The following is a 23,191-nucleotide window of genomic DNA, read 5'->3' on the forward strand; positions in this document are numbered from 1 at the left end:
TTAGAAGCTTCTGACACTAGGTGGACTTGGGCTCAACAAAGGGGGCAGTAGGAATAAGAGAAGAACCATGTGTTCATGGAATGGAGTAAAAGACATGGTTGAAATTTGGAAAAAAAAATCCGACCTTGGTCATCGTTGGCGAACTCCAACAAGAACACAACTCAATCATGGAGAAGGTAGTGTATGGTAGGGGGAGGGGTTTATACGTGAAAGTGAGACGACAATTGAGAATATAATGTCCAAGAAATTCTTCGTTTAATCTAGAAGCACAAAGTCAAGTTTTTGAAGCAAATGGTTCACAACAAGTTTTTGTTTCAAATGTTTTTTCTCAATCCTTTGTGTCCTCTGTTTTTACTAGTTTAACCACAAATAAAATTGCTAGTTTGTGGCATTCTAGACTAGGACACTTGTTTGATAAAGTGCTAAAGTTTGTAAGCAATCTAGTTCCTTTTACTGTACTTCCTGATTTTCATTCACACAATTGTAATGATTGTCCTTTGTCTAAAATGAGAAGACTTTCATTTTTTTCCAGTAATAATCTGTCAGCTTCTTCCTTTGATCCATACATATTGATATATGGGGGTCCTATCATCAACAAACACATAATGGAAAACAATATTTTTTGACAATTGTGGATGATGCCACTAGATTTACATGGTTGTATCTGTTGAGATCTAAATCTGAGGCAGTATCTTATATCTTCGTTCTTTGTTTTTGTTCAAACTCAATTTAACAAGAGGATAAAACAACTAAGGTATGATAATGCACCCGAATTTCAGTTAAAGGAATTTTTGTTGCAACAGGGAACTCTTCATCAATTCTCTTGGGGTTATCTAGTTTTGATTAACTATGGTTAAAAAGGAATTTATTTAAGTAATATCTAAACTTTAAGGATTAGTTAGATTGAAAATATAGTTAATTGTGTCTATTTGCAAAAGTTATTAAACTTATGTTGCTTTATGCATTATTCCCAAATCAATCTTACAATAGTCACACTAGATTTAGACCTAGATACAAAATTTGTAGAACCTAGCCACATCAGCACTTTGTGGGGGAGTGACGGATCCAAGGAATTTAGCTTCTTTTTACATTTCGGAAAACTACTAAAACAAACAAAACAACTAATGAATCTCTCAACAGGAGGATCTCCAACTCATAGAATGGTGCTTCCAGAACCCGTACACCAGCATTAACGTGAGCTTCATCCCCATTAAGCCAGACTTCATTATCAGCATCTAGTGGTGCAAGATCATCAAGATCCAAAGGAGCAAGATCATCCTCATCAAGTGGTGCTTCAAACTCCTCTTCATCATCTTCTTCATGCATTTCCTCTATTTGAACAAATGACTGAGCAACATTGCATCTTGATACTTCTTCATCACTTAGCACATTGTAACACCTCAACTTTCAGGGGTCACAATTAGTAACCTGCTAAAGTAAATATGCAATGATTTTCAAAAGGATTTATAAGAAACACGTATATATTTTTTCTTTTCAAAGCATTTCCAAAAACATGTCATGTATACTCCCAACTACAGATAGATTTACGTCCATCCTTGAAGAAGGCAAGTACCCGAAGGTAAGAACGAATGAACACAACATACAAAACCTAACAAATAGAATCAGATTTAACAAAGAATCTATTATGCAATGACACCATAAATCCGACATAATCCCTACGATTTCCAAATCGGGGAACCTCAGGAAAGCAATGTACCAGAACCTACTCGAGACCTCAAATATAAATTCATGAAATCATTATGCAAGCTTTAACCAATAATGGTAAGTTCTTTATCCCAAGGCTCTAGCCTTACACCCGACTCTACTCTTCGAGTCTTCCACTGTTCTTCAAGTTCTCATCTCCGACTCGTACATAGGTTAAGCTTCATCGAAGGTTCTCCATCGCCTAATAGCGTTAAGTGCCCAAAAAACAAGTAGCAAACAAAAAGGTTTAACTACATGGAATCAGTTCACATAAGAGAGAAAAACATGTTATTCGAATTTAATACATGACATGGTAAGTAGGCTAACAACTTAATTCAAGATAGATGACAACACATCCAACAACATGGAATCAAATCAGAAATCAACAAAATCAAATGTTAGTGCTCTATGATGCGACTATATGCTGCTACCAAGATGGATCGATCAATAGCGTCTCGCGAGACGAGACAATCACGCGGGACAAACACCACCACATCGCCACTTCGAGCAATTCAAGACATTCCGAAGAATGAGACAATCTCATGGGAAAAATAACCATCACCTTGCCACTTCAAGCTCGAGCCTGAAGGTATGAAAAACGATAGAAAGGGGGGTTTGAATAGCGTTTTAAAACTAAAAGCTCAACCCACTTGAGATTTAAATAAATCTCTTCAATCACCAATGATAAAAGTGCAGAGATAAGAGATAAGGAAAGCACACAAATGATTTTATCCTGGTTCACTTGATAAATCCCTCAAGTTAATCCAGTCCACCCGTTAAGGTGATTTCTTCCTTCTTAGAATGAAGGCAATCCACTAATCAGAGTTTGTTACAACTGCACTTGCTACCTGCAAAGTGACTAACAATACACTAACTTAGCTAACACTAAGATTCACTCTCTTAGTCTTCTCTAGGATCCGATCAACCTTGATCTCCTAAAGGTAAATCAAACAACTGTTTGAAGGTTTAGAGTTTACAAATAAATGCTTCTTGGAAAGCTGATAGTAAACACACTTAGTTCTATTTGAAGAAAGATTGCTAAGAAGATATTTGAATTTTTTCTTGCGCGTGAACAAGTTTCTTAGGCGGCATCTTTCAATCTTCAGCCTCTTTATATACTCCAAGGATTAGGGTTTGAACGTTGCATGGAGATGCTACCGTTGGAGGGCAGATCTAGAATTTCCAGGTTTTGCTGTGGCTGAATTAGTTAGGTAAGGTCGTCAAGAATGGTACAATTGCTTTTGTACTTTGGATAGCGACATGACCTTCAACCATGTTGACTTCTGATCAGAGTGATGCTTCATCTTGGAACTTGTGAAGCTTGATGATCAGAGTCAGAGGGAAGCTTGGATCCTCTGACCTTTGTATCTTCTGCTTCTGGACTCAGAGGAGAAGTACTTGGTCTTCAGAGCCAGCTTACTCTTGGACTTCAGAATCTTCACTACTCAGCTTCTGATCCTTTAGAGCGTCTAGTGAGCTGAATCCATATCAGAGCTTTATAATCTTCAGATCTTCTGAAGCTTGATCTACTGTTCAGTTTGAACATAGTACGTGCGAAAGCGTTGCAGAGGTTACTCTTTGAGCATTGTGCTTCTGAAAACAACGTTTGAGTACCATAATTGTTCATACTTAATAGTTAACTTGTAATCATCAAAACATAGAGTTGTACTACTAGATCAGAACTTGATCTTACAAAGCCCTATATGCCAAATTTAGTCAACAACATCTCGTGACCTCACTAGTCACTTGATCAGCATTTCAAAATCCAATAATCAAGTGAGTATAACCACAAGTCATTCCAAATTTCAACAAGCATAAGTCTTATTAAATATGCTTAAGAACTGATCAAATCAATATTAATAACAAATAGATTCTCATAGAATTCACATCAAGCAAGTTATTGAGCAGTTCATGTTATATACACAATACGGTAATCAATTAAAGCAACAATATTCTTCAAAAATCCAGTAAGCAAACAACATAGTAAAGCATGTCAATGTTTCAATCAAACGACAATCGAACTAAACACTTTCATCTCAAACGCTAGCAATTCAATTAAATCATGCAAACCTCAAAAACCACTTCTAGAGTGAGTTACCCTTACCTCTGGGGTGTTCTCCTCCGTTTTGTAGCTTCATAGTTTGTTCAGAGTCTTCTCTTCCCCACTCAGCTCGATCCAAACCTTAAGCAAAATATCATTGCTTAGTTACTAAGAAACAAAATGATCCAATAACCCTAACCGAAGTCGGAAAAATAATTCTAAGCCTTAGATTTCGACACATAAGCACGAATGGAAGAGATTTCGCGAGAAAGATTTTCTCCCCCACCCCTAAGGAGCTCACGACCACCTAAGAAAAATAGGGTTTCCAGAACTTTTTCTTTGATCTAAATAAATTCCTAGGCATTCTTAGGTGATATCTAGAGTAGGAAAACACTCGGAAAAATTACGAGACATAAAACACGATTAAGGACTTTTTGGTCAACTTTAAAAGCTAAAAGACTCAAAGTTGGTGTTTTTCGAAATAGGTTTTGAATAGCTCTAAACAATGAATTTATCAACCACTTATTCTAAAGACGCTAAGCAAGGGTAAGGCTCTAGCACGCTGCAGATTTAATTTTTGAGTAAAGATGGGTTGTCTCTAAATTCAGATCTACTTCAACCAAAAGAGGATCTAAGCGCATGGGGCATGAATATGAAGTGTAGAGAAGGTATAAAAGCTATGTGAAAGAAGAAAATGTAAGACCCAAATTTCAGACGTGGATTTAAATAATTATTTTTAATTATTTTTCCAACCCAAGAGTAGAATCGGTTTAACCGCAAAAGGACCTTGTAAAGGAGGATGCTGTTTTGAATGACTTAATGAAGAGGAACCTTCAGGAAATTGCTTGAGAATAGTACTGTAGTTAGTATAAGAGTTAGCACGAGCCATTTCCACACCCGACTAAGATCGTGTACGAAAAATGCTATTTCCGCTCTTGAAACACTGTTTTAGCGAAATTCAAAACTCTTAGAAAAATAAGAATCTCTCTCTATTTTTCCTATGACCAGCTTTCGATACGGAACTCTAGACTGTACGCATGATAGGTTTTTCTTCTTGGAAGTTCGGCGAACCTAAATTCTATCCTTCCACGGACTTTAATTTAAGCCCTAAATGAAGACTTTTTCTATTCGGAACTTCTAACGAAGTTTCCATCCGCAAAACCCGATTTCTTTCGACGTTTCCAACCTTTCTTCAGAAGAAAGTTTCTTCATCCGATGTCAAACGCAAAAAGTAGTTTTGCGGCGTATTTCGACCCATACTAGGTTCAAGCCATTTTCTCACTTAACTGAACCTGGAACAAGTATCGACATTTTATTGAGAGATACTTAACTCTGATGCATAATATGACAACTTCATATTTGTTCTAATCGTCTCACAAATATTCTTTAGCTCAGTTTTTACTCATTTCCTTGTTCATAGATCATTTTAATTTGCTCAAAGTGATCCAAATTTGTATTTTATTGTTTCATAGAGCTCCTTATAATTTTTGGTATGATAATATATCATCTCTATATTTTTTCTTAACTCTATGAATTAAATTCTACACTATCTAAATCAACCTACACCTAAAATTCTCATTTGTGAGTATATAAATCACACAAAGCTCTCTCTAGTCTCTACCGCACGATCTTTTTCTTTTCTTTCCCAAATTTCTTTAACTTTCCAAATTCAATCCACGGCCACACATCCACAACATCTCATTTTAAATATGCAAATTAAATCCTTAGCCACTTTGCCTTTTCTATCCTCACCATCAGATATTAAAGCTACCCATTTACCCTTATATTCATTCTCGACGTCTCACTCTCCCCACTTTTCCTTCTTACTTTTTTTGTCTCTCCCACCGGCAGCAAACATCCACGCCTTCTTCTTCTCTCTTTTAGTTTTCAATTTTCTTCTTGTTGCACCCACACAACTCCTCTTCACCGTTAATACACACACACAAACCACAAGTAATAAGTTGATCTTTTTTCTATTTTTCCTTGTGGCTGGTCGAGAGCTTGAGAGGAGGAGGAGATTCCGCGCCGATTTCTCGTTTCTCGACCGATCGTCGTGCCGTTTGTTGCAACACGTTGACATCGAGGTACTCATCATTCTTCTTACCTCTGATCGTCTTTTTTGTTGTTTTTCTTCATCTCTTTCTGAGCTCTTAGTTTTGAGCTTTTTGTAAAATTGTCCGATTACTTCGATTTTTCTTTAGATTTACCTTCTACTACTACCCAACAAGCTAAATCACTTGCCGATGCGCGCCGATTTCAATCGAGTCGCCGTAGATATGAAAAACTATGTAAAACCCCAATTTCTCACATGTTGAAACTTTTTGATTAAAAAGTCGTAATCTAACCTAGTGCCCATAGGATTAATTGTTCTAAATGTCGTTGTGAACAACCTCATCCATTTTATTTTTCAAAATTTCAACTTTGAGTTTTTGAGCCCAAAACTTGGACCAAACTACCCCTATGTACAATACAATTTTTAAAATTTTTCCGAGCATCGATTTACCCTAGTTATACCCTAAGATTACCTTAGAATCAAGTTTGATCGAAGAAAAAGCGCCTAAACGCTAAATTGGAGAGTGACCGAGACCTACATGTGTTAGGACAGTGAGGAGACTCAAATCTGGGCAAGGTTGGCCTTATGCTTACTGTAGCCCTTCGAGTCGCCGAAATTTTGGCTTTGGTTTCGTGTCATTCCGAGTTCTGTAGCTTGAGTTATTCGCATTTTAGTGAGCAAAGGTAAATATTAGAATTTTTGTTTGGTTTCATGAGTCAAAACTCACCCATTCGGGGAAACTCTTCCATCCTGCGGGCACTACTTTCAGTTACTTGATGTTACTTTCCGTCACTTGAGGAAACTCGTGACGATGATTTTGGTTGCAGCGAGGGCTGTGCTTTTATTGTATATTAGTCGCTATTAATCGCGAATGAGTTGAGTCTTTATTTCGACAAGTCTTTTTATTTAAACAAAATGAAAAAAATATCTGCTTTTCCGCTTTATTTTACTTTTGAGTTACTAAAATGACACCTGAAAATCGGGGTGTTACAGAAAAGAACCTAAACTATTCTCTACCACATAAACTCAGAATTTAGGTTCAAAGAGTTTATGAAAATTGAGCCATAAAAGAAGAAATTGAAGCTATATCGTGTAGAGAAATTTACTACCTCAAGAACCTTCAAGAAATGAGAGGATTTGGATAATAATTGAGTAAGAACCAAGGAAAACAAGACAAGGATACGATTCTTCTCTTCTTCTCTGGACTTGGCCGTGGGATTTAATGTGTAAATTGTGAAGGAATATTGATTTATTGTTTTAAATAGACAATGGCGAAAGAACAGCAAGCGGTCCCGATATTTTGGTATTTTTGCCGACACTTTTGAGTGAGGTAATCGCCGATATAAGATCGGTAATTAATTTGGGTTTCTTTAAGTGAGAAAAGAATTTCTTTGGGAATTTCGGATTTCGAATTCAAACGCAGAGCAGATTTGAGAAAAACTGCTTCGGGTGAGAAAACTCTCTTTTTCGGAATTGATGAAATCTTTTTCGGATGAGGAAACTTCCAACACGGAAAAGATTCCTTAAGGAAAAATAATTAAGACTACGTGGGTAGAAACTCTGAAAGATGTCCGAAACATAAAAACCTTTGGTTCAGGGTCTCACTTAAGTCTCTGCGGAGATAAAGTCTAACTTTATCGGGTTTCCGGAAAGCGAAACCTATCGAGCTTACAGTCGAAAGTTCCGTAATGGAACACATGTCATCAGAAAAATACACTAAGGGACTAATTTTTTGGCCAATTTGAAATAGAACTTAAACGGTGCTCTAGTAGTGAAATTAGCATTTTTTGGACACTCTGAACCTTAGTCAGGTGTGTGAAAACGACTCGTGCTATCATTCAAACTGACTATACTTTCATAATTAAACATATTCTGCACATGAATTATCATTTAAATAATTTCTGTGATTCGCAATTAAATTCGAGTCAGAAAAATAACATAAAAATAATGGAATATAAACACTCAATTAATTAATATAACGAAATTAAATAAATAATGTAGTTATTTATTTTAGGGTCTTACATGAAGGTATGAAAAACATAGAAAGGAGGGGTTTGGATAGTGTTTTCAAACTAAAACATTTCCCACTTGAGATTTTAACAAATCTCTTCAAACACAGATGATAAAAGTGCTAAGATAAGAGTTGAGGAAAGCACACAATGATTTTATTCTGGTTCACTTGATAAATCCCTCAAGCTAATTCAGTCCACCCGTTAAGGTGATTTCTTCCTTCTTAGAATGAAGGCAATCCACTAATCAGAGTTTGTTACAACTACACTTGCAACCTGCAAAGTGACTAACAATACAATGACTTAGCTATCACTAAGATTCACTCTCTTAGTCTTCCTAAGGATCTAACCAACCTTGGTCTCCTTAAGGAAAAACAAACAACTGTTTGAGAGTTTGGGTTTACAAAGAATTGCTTCTCAGAAAGCTAAAGTAAACACAATAAGAACAGTTTGAAGAAAGATTGCTAAGAGAATATTTGAATATTGCTTGAGCTTGAACAAAATTTCTTTCTTCTCGCGACATCTTTCATCTTCAGCCTCTTTATTGTTAAGTTCAAACGCATCATAACGTTTTTAAAATCTTATTTTGATCATAACAATTTTATAGTAGAAGTTTCATTGGAAATTTATCTACTGATAACGTTCTCAATTTCAGGAGAAACTTGGCTATATGTCACACGCTTCAACGTTCTATCAATTATTAAAAGGATATTTTCCTCAGAAAATAGAAGTAACTCTGCCTCTACTGTAACCCAGTGAAGACTCTGACCGTTCAATGCCACGTCATCAGTCAGATATATCAAGAAGTATTTTGAGCGGCAAAGTCATAGTTTGATTACAACCGGTTGTCCCACATTCAAATCTAATGAAAAATATTTGAATCTCATTCAAACTAAAACACATGAAGACAAATTTACTTCAGCAAAAGGCACGCTGACCAACAAGGGAAAGTACAAGCCGTCAACATCAAATTGCCAAATTGTCTCATGTCTGAAAAGTAGCCCAAAGTCTATCACCACCTACTAGCTGACAAACATCACATTTTGAGCTAAAGGATAGACTTGCTTCAGAAGTAACATTTAATGAAGCTACCAACCAAACCTTTTGAATCAACGGTCCGATATCAACCTTCAACGGCTATCTCAACGGTTGGATTTTATCTCACAACGGCTACAACACTAGCAAGCAAGTATTTAAGACACTCTTGAAGATCTGAAGGAACAAGAATTAACTCTGAGAATTAAAGCATTCAAGCATTCATTTCAAACTTCTCAACAGCATTCAAAGCTCAAGCAGATATTCCTAAGCATCAAACACAAGCCATAAATTCTGCCAAGTGAAAGAGAAAACCTCGTACCTTAAAAGAGTCATATATTTTTATTCTCTTGACACTTTTGTAGTAACTCTCAAGTGATCCAATAGTCAGATATGAACTCAAACACTTAGAGTTCCAGTGCTTTAAAGTCTCTACCTTTGCTCTTGAAAGAAGAGAATCTCCGTAGAGTGATATAAATCTTTGTAAAGATTTTGGAGAAGTCCGGTACAATACTTATAGGAGGAGTCCTGCATAATACTTGGAGAAGTCCGTGACAATACTTGGTGAAGTCCGTGATAATACTTGGAGAAGTCCTGTCTAATACTTGTATTGGAGAAGTCCTTGATACTTGCTAGTGAAAATCTTGGTGGTGGCCAAGTACTGGACGTAGCCCAATCGTTTAGGGTGAACCAGTATAAATCTCTGTGTGCTGATCGTTCTGTTCTATTTACTGTTTTACTTCCGCTGCACTAAACAGTTTGTGAAAAGTCTCACTTAAACGTTTTTACCAAAGAACTAATATTCTTTTCATAAAACAAAGTTTTAAAAAGCAATTTTTAAGAACACAATTCAAACCCCTCCTTTCTTGTGTTACTTATTTGCAACTCAATTGGCATCAAAGCTTAGTCTCTAGAAACTAACATCTTAACAGGTGTAGAGTAAAGATCCATGGTAGAAGATTTAGCAATAGCTACGAGCTCATCCACCAACAAGCCTCCATTCTTTGATGGAACTGAATATCCTTATTGGAAAACTCACATGCAACTATTCATTGAATCCACAAACTACAGGCTCTGGGACATCATTGAAAATCGCAACATTGTTCACAAAGATGATGCTGGAGAACCAATAAAGAAGGATCAACTGACAGAAGCACAACGCAAGGATTATCAACTTAATGCTAGAGCTAAGTTATTCCTACTGTGTGCTTTAAGAAAAACTCAGTTGGATAAGGTTGATGGCTTAGCAACGGCCAAAGAAGTCTGGGAAGCTCTAGGGTTGGCATATGAAGGTACGACAAATGTCAGACAAGCCAAAGTAAGTCTACTCGTGGCTGAATATGAAACCTTCAAGATGAAGGAAAACGAAAGCATTGAAGGTGCGAAAAACACTAGAAAGGGGGGGGGGGTTGAATAGAGTTTTTGAATAACGGGTATACTTTTAAGCTTTTTCAAAACTCAACGATAAGAACTAGGTGCTGAATGATAAGAAGTAAAGCACGCAAGTATTTTATCCTGGTTCACTTGAGATAAAAGCTCAAGCTAATCTAGTCCACCTGTGAAGGTGATTTCTTCCTTCTTCTGATGAAGGCAATTCACTAAAATCAATGAGTGTTACAACTGCACTTTGCAACCTGCTAAGTGACTAACAATACACTGATTTTCTCACTAGTATCCTCTTAAGAAGCTGATCTACCGATCCTCTTAAGACTAGCTAAACACTGAATCAGCCTTGATTCAGTCCTCTCAAGATCCGACCAACCTTGGTCTCTTAAGGAACTTTACAATGTGATGTAAAAGGTTTCGGGTTTACAATAAGTGCTTCTAAAAAGCTAATAGTAAACTCAGATGTTTAAGAACAGTGAAGAAATAATGCTAAGAGATTGGTTCGTATATGTTGAATGTTTTCAGCAAAGTTTCTCAGCTTCTTTCTTCTTTCTTCAGCCTTTAAATACTCCAAGACTTGTGATGTAGCCGTTGCTAGGGTTTTGTCCGTTGGAGTGGCAATCCTGTAATATCAGACTGCTAGGCTGAACGAGGTAGGTGGCGAACAGACTGAGACTTGTACGATGTTGTACTATGATAGCGACCTGTCCTTTCACCAGTTGACTTGTGACCGAAGAGCTTCAGATGAACGTTGGTGAAGCTTCTGATCATCGTAAGATTGAAGCTTGGATTCTTCTGACCACGCAACTTCTGCTTCTGAACAAGTTCCTCAGAACTTCTGAATGTCAGAGCTAGAATAGCTTGGGTCTTCAGAACCAACTTCTTGCAGGTCTTCAAAACTTGAGTCTTCTGCCTTTGGACCGTTCCACTAGAACTTCTGGTCTTCAGAACTTCTGACTCTGGTTCTTCAGAACCTCTTGAGAGCTTGTATCTTCAGAACTTCTAAAGTGTTTGCCACTGTTCTGAACGAACATGGTAGGTTAAGATGCTCTCTTTTTAGTAACCCTTGGTTCTTCTTCCTCTGAACGAATAGGCTTGGGTCAGATTCAGAACCTGTTTGTCACATCTAAAAAGACAAACGTTAGGGTATCACAATTGTTCATCATCACAAACCTTAATTGTAATCATCAAAACATAGAGATGCAACCACTGATGAAACCTTGATCTTACAATCTCCCCATTTTTGATGATGACAAAACAAGTATTTTGACGAACAATTTTTACACAATAAACTGAATACACAAGAGAGAAAAGATCAGAGATTAAACTTATCCTTGTGTAACGGTTTGTAATGCTCTTTCTGAATCTGGGATAACACCAGATTTTGAGCTAGGGTCTCCCCCTGACTCCCCCTGAATCTATGACTTGATGAAACGATGAAGAGTCTAGATTTGGAGTCTGATTATGTGATCAGAATATACGCTTGAAGAGATGTGTAAGATCACATAAGGACACAGAGTATTGTCCAGATATAAGGCGCCAGAAGCAAATAGGTTCAGAATATGAACATAATGTATTCCTTATTTTAGACGCTTGGCAATATCTATGCGTTATAAGTATTTGATACTTATTCTCCTCTACTGGTTTTATATATATGAAAAAGTTTATCAAAAACCATTTTATGTACTCCCCCTTTTTGTCATTAGCAAAAAGAGTGAAAAACAAATCCAATAGCAATAACAATCAAGTAAATGATGCAAATAAGGCACTGTTATTATTACTTTAATAAGAAAGAGTACAGAGGATGGAAGGGAATGAAGAAGACTATTCCTAGATACATAGGAAAGCACGGGAATTCTTCATGGAGAGAAGCTGAAGATGGAGAGGATGCACGTCCTGATCAATAGAGGCCAACTGGTTACCCAGTTCTTGCTTCAGAGCTTCATGCTCCTGGACAGCTTCTTGATTGGGTTCGCCTTGATCTTCTTCGTATTCAAGGAGCATACAGATGCCCTCAGATTCAGCTTCAGGATCCTTCCGGCGAGAGGCCAGACGAAGGAGGTCATTCAGAACCTCTTGAAGATTCTGAAGACAATGGTTCTGATGAGGAGTCAGCTAGCAGGTCAGAAAATTCTCAATCTTCAGAAGAGCTTGAGAAATCTGAGCAGTGGATAAATTGACACTCCATGGGAAGACTTGGTCAAATACCAAAGTCTTAAGATCAGAAATCAAATCGACAATAGTCATTTTGAGTTAGAAGAGAGGAGAATTGATATGAATGGAGGAGAGTTGGATTGAGTGGTGAAGGAGAAGATGAACGCAGTGAATATAAAGAAGAAAAGTAACAGAAAAACATGCATAAAACTTATCAAATGATAAAAGCATGTGAGTTACTAAGTGGACGGTGCATTGAATCATAGAATAAGAAATTAACACAGTCAACATGAAATAAATTCAGTCATAACAAATAAATGCATGCAGGATAGAAATGAGGGATTCAAGGCTTGGAAGTGGAGGGAAGGTTTTCCATCATATACTTCATTATTGCTTCCATTTTGCTTGAGGACTCCTGAATTTGCCTGCTTTGCTCATTCTGAACACGTCCTTGTTGCTCAACCATCTGAAATAATCTCTGCTGATCATCCTGAATTCTGTCAATCCGGGCAGCAAGAATAGCAACTTCTGGAGCTGGAGCTGAGGTAGGAACTTCTGGAGCATGAGCATGAGTAGCAACTTCAGCCTCTGAAGACATTGCAGTATCAACTTGAATTGGCCCTTGCTTCTCAACTTCATTAGCATCTGCATCTTCCAGAATGACTATACCGTCAGAGCTGTCTTCTGCAACCTCTGCTGTAATCATCTCAGCATCTTCTGAGGTACATTCAGAGACAGCACATGGTCTTTCAGCCATAGCTCTTCTCAAGGGTTCACAAACCCTGTGCAACACTCTCTGCCTTTGCTCATAGGCTCTCTCAGATGCATCATGAACTCTTAGTCGTTTCTCCCTGCTAGGCTGCTTCTGAAGTTCATGAGCTTTGCCTTCTGACCATCTTTCAAAGGCAGACCATAGACCATCAATAAGAGAGGCATCAAACTGTTTATCAGTTACCTGATACAACCATTTCAGTCTTCTGGTGGCCTCTTCAGAGAACTCCTGAATGAGTTGAGTAAGATTTTGAGGTCGGAAAGAGGTTGCCAAGGTCAGAACAGTCTGAGAAGTTCTGGCAGCATTGGAGCTTGAAGCATTTGAGCTATCAGGTCTGAGTTGTTCTGAAGGAATGTAATCAATCTCATGGTCCTTCTCTATGCCTGAGTGATCTGATTCATCCATGTGCTCAGCTTCAGAGATTGTAACTTGCCTTTGCCTTGAGGTAGCTGTCTTCTCAGGTGAGGTGAAACTCAGATCCCGTGAGTTGACTGCAGAGTAGTTGGACAAGGACACATAGGAAGACTCTGGAACATCTTGAAGCTGATCTTCAAAGTTGGAAGCTACTTGTTGAAGAGGCTTCACATTGAAGGGCGGTTCAAGGATCTGAACATCATCATCCTCTTTTTCTGCCTCAGCAGGGATCTCACCAGTTTGAGTTATCAGAAAGGTGTGTGAAGTGGATGGAGGCTTGGGAGTGAATTGTTGAACCAAGGTTCTCAGAGTAGCCTCACTTTGAACAATACCTTGAATGAAGGAATTGAAATGAGGGACTGGTTCAGTTGTGGTGGATGTGGAAGAGGTGTAAATTGGAATTGAAGGGATAGCAGTGATAGCTGTTTGGATGGTTGATTTAGGAGCTTGAGGTTCAGCTTGTGTTTCAGCCTGTGTTTCAGCTTGTGTTTCAGGTTGAGTGGGTGCTGTTTGGTTTGAGGTAGGCATGGAGGTAGATATAGGCAGGGGTTGTTCAGGAATAACTACTAAAGCAGAATCAGAGTTAATGCTTTCAATAATTACCTTACTTGGGCTTCTGATGGATGTGGTTCTGGTGAGTTTTGCAGCCCTTGCTGGATCAGAAGTGCTTTTGGATCTTCTTTCCCTTTGTGCTTCTGAAGCAGGTTCAGATGCTTGCTCTGCTTCTGCCTCTTTCTGCTGAAGTGGACCCCTCAGAGGAAGCTTCCTTCTCTTCACTAAAGGTACAACATCAAAATCAGTGGATTCTTCAGCTTCTGAAGATTCTCTTATAACTTGAAGCACATTCTGTATGATCTCACAGTCATCCTGCTCATCTTCTTCTTCCTCAAAGATAACTTTTCGCCTCTTGGCCAGAGGAACATTATCATCTTCAGTCTCCTCACTTGAGGAGTCTTCCCATGAGTTCTCAGAGCTTTCAGATTCAGACACTTGACGTGATTGAACTGAGGTTCTCTTAGGAGGTCTTTCAGGAGAGGGTTCCCTGATGACCACTGTCTTGGATGCAGCTTTCTTCTTTTGTAGGTTCCTCTGTCAGAATCCCTTTGCCCTTAGGATCTGAAGGCTTGCTGCTGGTTGTCCTTTTTGACTTCCTTGTTGCCATCTCAGGAGGACTTTCAGGAAGTGTTTTGACAAACTCCTCAAGAGTGATAAGATCTCCTTGTCTTCTGAGCATCCTCACATACTCCAGAATGCATGCTGGGTTGTCCTTTTTGGACCAAAGAGGAAAATCATCAATAGGATAGTTCCTCTGACGAACTTCATCAGAAGTGTCTTCTGTGGGAACAACTTGAACTTTCTCAATGATCTGCATTTTCTTCAACTTTGTTCCATTGAGAGCATCACCAATAGACATGGCCAGATCTTCCTGAAGTCCAAGGTCTGACAGGGTCTTGACAAGCTTATTCTGGATGAAGATATCTGACAGCAGCCTTCCATACGGAATGTAAGAAATAAACCTCTTGTTCTCAGAAGCTGTGGTTCTTGATTTCTCAACGCATTCCTTCAGATAGTTGAAGAGAAGAAACGACAGACATATAGGCTCACATATAGAAATGTAGTACATGATTACCTTTTGAGTTGCATTCAGGTAATCAGTTCCTCCAGTTCTGGGGTGAATGCAGTGGATGAAGATCTTCTGCCAAATCTTCATCTGAGGCTTCAAGTCCTTTATGTTGTATTTGGTTTTCTCCTGAGACCAGTTATCATAAATCGCCTTGTTGACCACGTTCCTCATCCCAGAAACATTGGCATCAACGTTTTTAATCCTTTTACCTTGCTGGAACTCCATACCCAGCAGCTTTGCAATAGATTCTTCTGAAATCACAATTTTCTTGTCCAGCACATGAGAAACGACATAGTAGTCGTTGCAAACTGCATTTTTCCAGAACTCTATAACCAATTTGTGATAGATCGGACCACAAAGCCTATTGAAGTAGCCAGACCACCCTTGCAAGTTGACTTGATCCCTGATGTCGAACCCATGTTCAGCCAGATTGTCAAAATCAACTCTTGCTTCACAGCACACATTCAGATCTTCTACTTTCTTGACACATGTGACTACATTTGGCGCATTTAGAATCTTCTGAGCTTCTTCAAATATTTGATTCTCTTGTTCTTCGGCAGTTTGTTTGGAAGAAGCAGAAACATTTACCTTTGGTTTCCTCGATTTACCCATGATTCTCAGTGAATGAGGTTTAGGGTTCAGAGAGAAAGGGGAAATGTTGGAGGGAGGAGTATGAATGAATGCAATGCACACGAAGAGTTTGAAAACCGTCAGTGTAAGTGAGTGGAAGATCGTGTGTGACAGTGCGTATAGTGGGTTTAATGGTAACCGTTGACAGTTTTAATGAATTAAAGGCAAAATCAACGGTTATAAAATAGATAGTCTTAAAATAGCATAGTAGAGGAGAGTAGGCATCATCATTATAGCAGATATACCACGCGACTCAAGGAACTATGTCACAAATGAAGTGACACGTGTATTGTTGCCTACCACAGAAGTTTAACCGGTGGGCTAAGTGCTTCTGATCGAGTAACTTCTGAAGGGGTAACATCTGATGACTTCAGAGGTACCAGGGTCAGAAGTTCTGAAGAAAACCTTACTCTGGACAAAAGTCCATGTTCAGGTTTTCAAGAATAAATAAAAACCTATCTTCTGCTAAGGGCTTAGTAAAAATATCTGCCCACGGATGGTCAGTATCAACATACTCTAATGATAGAGTGCCCTTCTGAACATGATCACGAATATAATGATACTTTACCTCTATATGCTTTGCTCTTGAGTGTAGAATAGGATTCTTGCTGAGTGAGATAGCAGCTGTGTTGTCACAGTAAATAGGGACCTTCTTCAGAGACAATCCATAGTCCTCCAGATGATTCTTCATCCATATGGTTTGTGTACAGTAAGTGGCAGCTGAGACATATTCTGCTTCTGCAGTTGATAGAGCAATTGTGTTTTGTCTCTTGCTTGACCAAGTGACAAGATTTGCTCCAAGAAAATGGCAGCTTCCAGAAGTGCTTTTCCTTTCCACTCTATCTCCAGCAAAGTCAGCATCACAAAAACCTGAAAGTGTATACTCTGATGTTTTTCTATACATCAAGCCAAGGTTAGTGGTTCCTTTCAGATATTTGAGGATCCTCTTAACAGCAGTTAAGTGAGTCTCTCTAGGATCTGATTGGAATCTAGCACAGAGATGCACACTAAACAATATATCAGGTCTGGAGGCAGTTAAGTAAAGAAGAGAGCCTATCATTCCACGATAGAGCTTCTGACAAACCTTAGAGGAAACTTCCTCTTTCTCAAGAATGTATGTTGGATGCATTGGAGTCTTAGAGATGTTGCAGTCACTCATGTTCAACTTCTTCAGAAGTTCCAAGTTGTACTTCTTCTGATGGATATAGGTGACTCCTGGTCGTTGATCTATTTGAATTCCCAGGAAGTATTTAAGTTCTCCCATCATGCTCATTTCAAATTCAGCCTGCATTAACTTAGAAAATTCCTTGCACAAGGAGGGATTAGCGAAACCAAAAATGATATCATCAACATAAATCTGAACTATAAGAATGTCATTCTTATAGGTTCTGCAGAAAAGAGTATTGTCACCTTTACCCCTTACAAACTCATTCTGTAGAAGAAAGGAGCTGAGCCTTTCGTACCACGCTCTGGGAGCTTGTTTCAATCCATAGAGTGACTTCTTGAGCTTGTAGACATGCTCTGGATGTTTGTCATCTTCAAAGCCAGGAGGTTGCTTGACATACACTTCTTCTGAAATGTAGCCATTGAGGAAGGCACTCTTGACGTCCATCTGATGGAGAATGATGTTGTGATTTACTGAGAAGGAAATCAGTAGCCTTATAGCTTCAAGCCTTGCTACAGGAGCAAAGGTCTCAGTGTAATCAATTCCCTTTTGTTGACTGTAGCCTTGAGCCACCAGTCTTGCTTTGTTTCTTGTTACTTCTCCTTTTTCATTCAGCTTGTTTCTGAATACCCACTTGGTTCCTATGACATGGAAACCCTTGGGTTTAGGCATTAATGTCCATACATCATTCTTGGTGAACTGATCTAGCTCTTCTTGCATTGCCTGAATCCAGCCTTTGTCTTCAAGAGCTTCATCAACTGATTTTGGCTCAATGAGAGATACAAGTCCCTTCAGACTCAGAAGAGTCTCTTCTGAAGGTTTGAGCATAGACCTGGTTCTGACGGGAGCATCTTTGTTGCCAATGATCAGTTATTCTGGATGAGAAGCAACTATTCTTTTCTTCTTCTGAAGTTGATCAGAAGTTATTGGAACATCTTCAGATGCTTCTGCCTCTGGAGCAACATCCTCTGGGCTTTTCGTTGGTTGATTTGCTTCCGAATAATCAATGCTTAAATCTGCAAATCTTTCAAACAGCTTTGACTTTTCTGAGCCAAGCTTATCATCAAATCTAATCTGGATAGATTCCTCAACAGTTTGATGAATAATATTGTAAATTCTAAAACCTTTAGATCTTTCAGAATAACCAAGAAAATAACATTTTAAAGCTTTAGAATCGAATTTACCCAATTGCTCCTTAGTGTTGAGCATGTAGCAACAGCTTCCAAAAGGATGGAAGTAAGAGATATCAGGTTGTCTTCCTTTGCATAGCTCATAAGGAGTCTTCTCCAGAATTGGTCTAATGGAGATTCTGTTCTGGATATAGCATGCAGTGTTGATTGCTTCTGCCCAGAAGTGCTTGGCCATACTTGATTCTTGCATCATGGTGCGAGCCATCTCCTGAAGAGTTCTATTCTTTCTTTCAACTACTCCATTTTGTTGAGGAGTGCGAGGACAGGAGAAGTTTTGAGAGATTCCTTGGGAGTTGAATAATTCTTCAAAAGCTTTGTTCTCAAATTCTCCACCATGATCACTTCTGACAGTAATCATAGAAGATTGAAACTCCTTCTGAACTTGGGTAATGAAGTTGGTAAACACAGTGTGTGTTTCATCTTTGTGCCTTATGAACTTTACCCATGTCCACATGCTATAGTCATCTACAATGACTAACCCATACTTCTTTCCTCCAATGGATTCAGTTTTCACTGGTCCAAAAAGATCAATGTGAAGTAGCTCAAGGGGCCTTGTTGTAGATACCACATTCTTTGCTTTAAAGGGTTTCTTGGTGAATTTTCCCTTCTGACAAGCTTCACATAGAGCCTCTGATGAGTATTTCAGACGAGGCAATCCTCTGACGAGATTTAGCTTGCTAAGTTGAGAGATTTTCCTGAGGCTGGCATGTCCTAGGCGCCTGTGCCAGATCCATTGCTCATCATTAACTGACATGAGACACTTGACCTTCTGAGATAGCAGTTCAGAGGATTTGATTTTGTAAATATCATTTCTTCTCTTCCCAGAAAACAGAACAGATCCATCTGTTTGATTGACAGCTTTGCAGCACGTTTGATTAAAGATCACATCATAACCTCTGTAAGCAATTTGGCTTATGGAGAGCAAGTTGTGTATTAATCCATCCACCAGAAGTACGTCGTTGATGATTGGAGTTTTTCCATCTCCTATGGAACCTTTTCCAATGATTTTTCCCTTCTGGTTTCCTCCAAAGCCAACGTCTCCTCCTGACTTAAGCGGTGTCAGTTCTTGGAATATAGACCTTGTGCCCGTCATGTGTCGTGAGCATCCACTGTCCAGGTACCATGACAGGTGTCTTAACTGAGCTGCATAAAATGTCTGTAACAGGAATAATTTTTGCTTTAGGTACCCATATCTTGGGTCCTTTCTTGTTAGTTTTCCCAGAAGTTCTTGGAACTTTGGGTGCAACAGAAGGATAATGCAAAGGAACTTGATTATAATATTTAGACATGTCAAGTTTGAATTTTCCTTTTGGTTTTACTACCTTTGGTGTGACCTTTTCTGGGATGATAGTGCCAGCGGGAACGAAATGCTTATGCAAAGGTTCGCGTTTGGGCTCAGATGACTCATCTCTCAAGGATTGAAAGTAGCCAAGGCCACTGTTCTCATTTCTGCTCATGCCATAGATCATTGAAGCCATAAGACTTCTGTCTATGCCCTTTGCAAGGAACTTTTGAAACGCTTTCTCATATTTTGTCTCATACTTAACATCAGATGATGCAAGTTGGTCTTCTAGCACATCATTTTTAGCACGAAGAACATCATTGTCATTAACAAGAGTTCAGAGACTGACTTCTCATGAACTTCTGAAGAACTGGTTTTAACAGCATATTTCTTTTTAAGTTCTTTATGCTTATTTAGCAGAATATCATGTTTCTTCATTATTTCAGATAAAGCAGTTCTTAGCTCAGATAGAGAAAAGTTAGAGAATACCTCATCGTCATTCTCAGAGTCTGAATCATCTTCTAAAGCTTCAGCACCTCTGCTGGTGGTAGCCATCAGAGCCTCCACAGCTTCATCTTCTTCTGACTCAGCTTCATCAGAGTCAGCAGCATCGAAGGTCACAAGAGCTTTCTTCTTGAAGACTTTTCTCGTTCTCTTGTCCTTCTTTAACTTGGGACAGTCACTCTTGTAGTGCCCAGATTCCTTGCACTCGAAGCAAGTGACTTCCTTTCCAGATGATTTCTTCTGACCAGATGAAGATTCATATCTTCCTGAACTTTTCTTTGGTCCTTTGCTCTTGCTATGTCTGTTCTTCCAGAGTTTGCTTAACCTCTTTGTGAAAAGAGACAGCTCTTCATCACCAGACGCGTCTGATAGCTCTTCAGATGAATCTTCCTCTTCTACCTGATAAGCTTTCGCTTTGTCAGACTTTGACTTAAGAGCAATAGACTTGTCTTTCTTTTGAGGCTTGTCCCCTTTGAGTTCAATCTCATGGCTTCTGAGATGACTCACGAGTTCTTCTAACTTCAACGAGTTCAAATTCCTGGAGAGTTTCAGGGCAGTGACAAAAGCTCTCCACTCCTTAGGCAAACTTCTGATAATCTTCTTGACATGATCACCAGTAGAGTAGCCCTTGTTTAGCACTCTGATTCCAGCAATCAGAGTTTGAAACCTTGAGTACATCTCCTCAATGGTTTCACCAGATTCCATCTTAAACTGCTCATATTATTGTATGAGAGCAAGAGCCTTGGTTTCCTTGACCTCTTCATTTCCTTCATGCGTCATGACCAAGGAGTCAAAGATGGATTTAGCTGTTTCTTTGTCAGAGATCTTCTCATACTCAATATATGATATTGAGCTGAATAACATAGACTTCACCTTGTGATGATCCTTGAAACGCTTCTTCTGAGCGTCAGTCATTTCAGAACGGGGGATCTTCACTCCTGAAGCATCTACTGGATCAGTATAGCCTTCAATGACCATATCCCACAGAGATCTGGGTCAGTGCCAAGGAAATAACACTCTATTCTATCTTTCCAGTACTCAAACTTTTCACCATCAAAGATTGGTGCTCTGAGTTGATTGTTGTTGTTGTTGTTGTTGTCAGCGGAAGTATTGGCTTGGGCCATTGTTTGTTTTTCACACAAGGTTCTGGATCACTGAACACTGTTAGGTGTTAAAATCAGAACCGGAGCTCTGATACCAATTGAAGGTGCAAAAAACACTAGAAAGGGGGGGGGGGGGTTTGAATAGAGTTTTTGAATAACGGGTATACTTTTAAGCTTTTTCAAAACTCAACGATAAGAACTAGGTGCTGAATGATAAGAAGTAAAGCACGCAAGTATTTTATCCTTGTTCACTTGAGATAAAAGCTCAAGCTAATCCAGTCCACCTGTGAAGGTGATTTCTTCCTTCCTCTGATGAAGGCAATTCACTAAAATCAATGAGTGTTACAACTGCACTTTGCAACCTGCTAAGTGACTAACAATACACTGATTTTCTCACTAGTATCCTCTTAAGAAGCTGATCTACCGATCCTCTTAAGACTAGCTAAACACTGAATCAACCTTGATTCAGTCCTCTCAAGATCCGACCAACCTTGGTCTCTTAAGGAACTTCACAATGTGATGTAAAAGGTTTCGGGTTTACAATAAGTGCTTCTAAAAAGCTAATAGTAAAATCAGATGTTTAAGAACAGTGAAGAAATAATGCTAAGAGATTGGTTCGTATATGTTGAATGTTTTCAGCAAAGTTTCTCAGCTTCTTTCTTCTTTCTTCAGCCTTTAAATACTCCAAGACTTGTGATGTAGCCGTTGCTAGGGTTTTGTCCGTTGGAGTGGCAATCCTGTAATATCAGACTGCTAGGCTGAACGAGGTAGGTGGCGGACAGACTGAGACTTGTACGATGTTGTACTATGATAGCGACCTGTCCTTTCACCAGTTGACTTGTGACCGAAGAGCTTCAGATGAACGTTGGTGAAGCTTCTGATCATCGTCAGATTGAAGCTTGGATTCTTCTGACCACGCAACTTCTGCTTCCGAACAAGTTCCTCAGAACTTCTGAATGTCAGAGCTAGAATAGCTTGGGTCTTCAGAACCAACTTCTTGCAGGTCTTCAGAACTTGAGTCTTCTGCTTCTGGACCGTTCCACTAGAACATCTGGTCTTCAGAACTTCTGACTCTGGTTCTTCAGAACCTCTTGAGAGCTTGTATCTTCAGAACTTCTGAAGTGTTTGCCACTGTTCTGAACGAACATGGTAGGTTAAGAAGCTCTCTTTTTAGTAACCCTTGGTTCTTCTTCCTTTGAACGAATAGGCTTGGGTCAGATTCAGAACCTGTTTGTCACATCTAAAAAGACAAACGTTAGGGTACCACAATTGTTCATCATCACAAACCTTAATTGTAATCATCAAAACATAGAGATGCAACCACTGATCAAACCTTGATCTTACAAGCATTGATGACATGTTTCGAAGATTCCAAACCATCGTCAATGGGCTGAGGAATCTTGATCGTAAATACGAAAATGTTGATCAAATCACGAAGATTCTAAGATGCCTCCCCAGAAGATGGAGACCCAAGGTCACAACCATTCAAGAAGCTAAAGATCTCAGCACCTTGAGATTGGAAGACCTCTTGGGATCTCTAAAGGTTCATGAAATAGAGCTGGCTCATGACGAAGGATTGAAGAAGCAGAAGAACATTGCTTTTAAAGCAAACAGTTCAAAGGCCATTCAAACAAAAGAACAATCTGAAGAAGAAGAATCCTCAAAAGAAATGTCAGATGATGAACAAGCCCTCTTGAACAGAAAGTTCAAAAGAATGTGGACCAAACAACAAAAAGGAAAAGGAACATCAAGGAAGGACAACAAAAGGGATTCAAGCATGAAAAAGAAACTATTCACTCAGATAAGTGAAAGTGGCTCAAACTTAGATAAAAGCAACATCACCTGCTCCGAGTGCAAAAAGCCAGGACACATCCAACCGGACTGTCCAAGACTTGCAAACAAATCAGGCAAGAAACCCTTCTACAAGAAAAAGAAAGCGCTAGCTGCTGGATGGGATGAATCTGAGGACGGTTCAGAAGATGAAGATGAAGACGAAGATGATGATGCACTCTTCGCTCTTATGGCATCTGCAGAGAGCTCAGACGATGAAGATGATGAGGTAAGACCTGAAAATCTCAAAGAAGAATTTAATGAATTACTTGAGCATTCATATATTCTATCTGAA

General features: G+C 39.0%; 1 protein-coding gene across 3 annotated transcripts; it reads right to left on the reverse strand.

The window, feature by feature from the left end:
* Positions 1-924: 924 nt before the first annotated feature.
* LOC130720759 (secreted RxLR effector protein 161-like) lies at positions 925-16,999 on the reverse strand. 3 transcript variants are annotated; one of them, XM_057571452.1, is made up of 3 exons: positions 16,391-16,999; positions 3,809-3,886; positions 925-1,428 (listed from the first exon to the last, which is right to left on the reverse strand). In XM_057571452.1, exons 1-2 carry the CDS (start codon positions 16,979-16,981, stop codon positions 3,839-3,841), a joined length of 639 nt encoding a protein of 212 aa, XP_057427435.1. In that variant the 5' UTR covers positions 16,982-16,999; the 3' UTR covers positions 925-1,428; positions 3,809-3,838. The 3 variants fall into 3 exon arrangements, with proteins under 3 accessions (XP_057427435.1, XP_057427438.1, XP_057427437.1); XM_057571454.1 differs by lacking the exon at positions 925-1,428 and adding an exon at positions 1,913-3,297; XM_057571455.1 differs by lacking the exon at positions 3,809-3,886.
* Positions 17,000-23,191: the final 6,192 nt, after the last annotated feature.

This window comes from Lotus japonicus, chromosome 5 (genome assembly GCF_012489685.1).
Source record: "Lotus japonicus ecotype B-129 chromosome 5, LjGifu_v1.2".
Classification (NCBI taxonomy): domain Eukaryota; kingdom Viridiplantae; phylum Streptophyta; class Magnoliopsida; order Fabales; family Fabaceae; genus Lotus; species Lotus japonicus.

Coding starts and splice junctions, on each gene's coding strand:
- LOC130720759 (XM_057571452.1), bottom strand. CDS start 16,981: ATGAGTGACTGCAACATCTCTAAGACTCCAATGCATCCAACATACATT. Junction 3,887..16,390: donor CAAGAGCAAAGCATATAGAG/GTAAAGTATCAT, acceptor ATTTTGCTTAAG/GTTTGGATCGAGCTGAGTGG.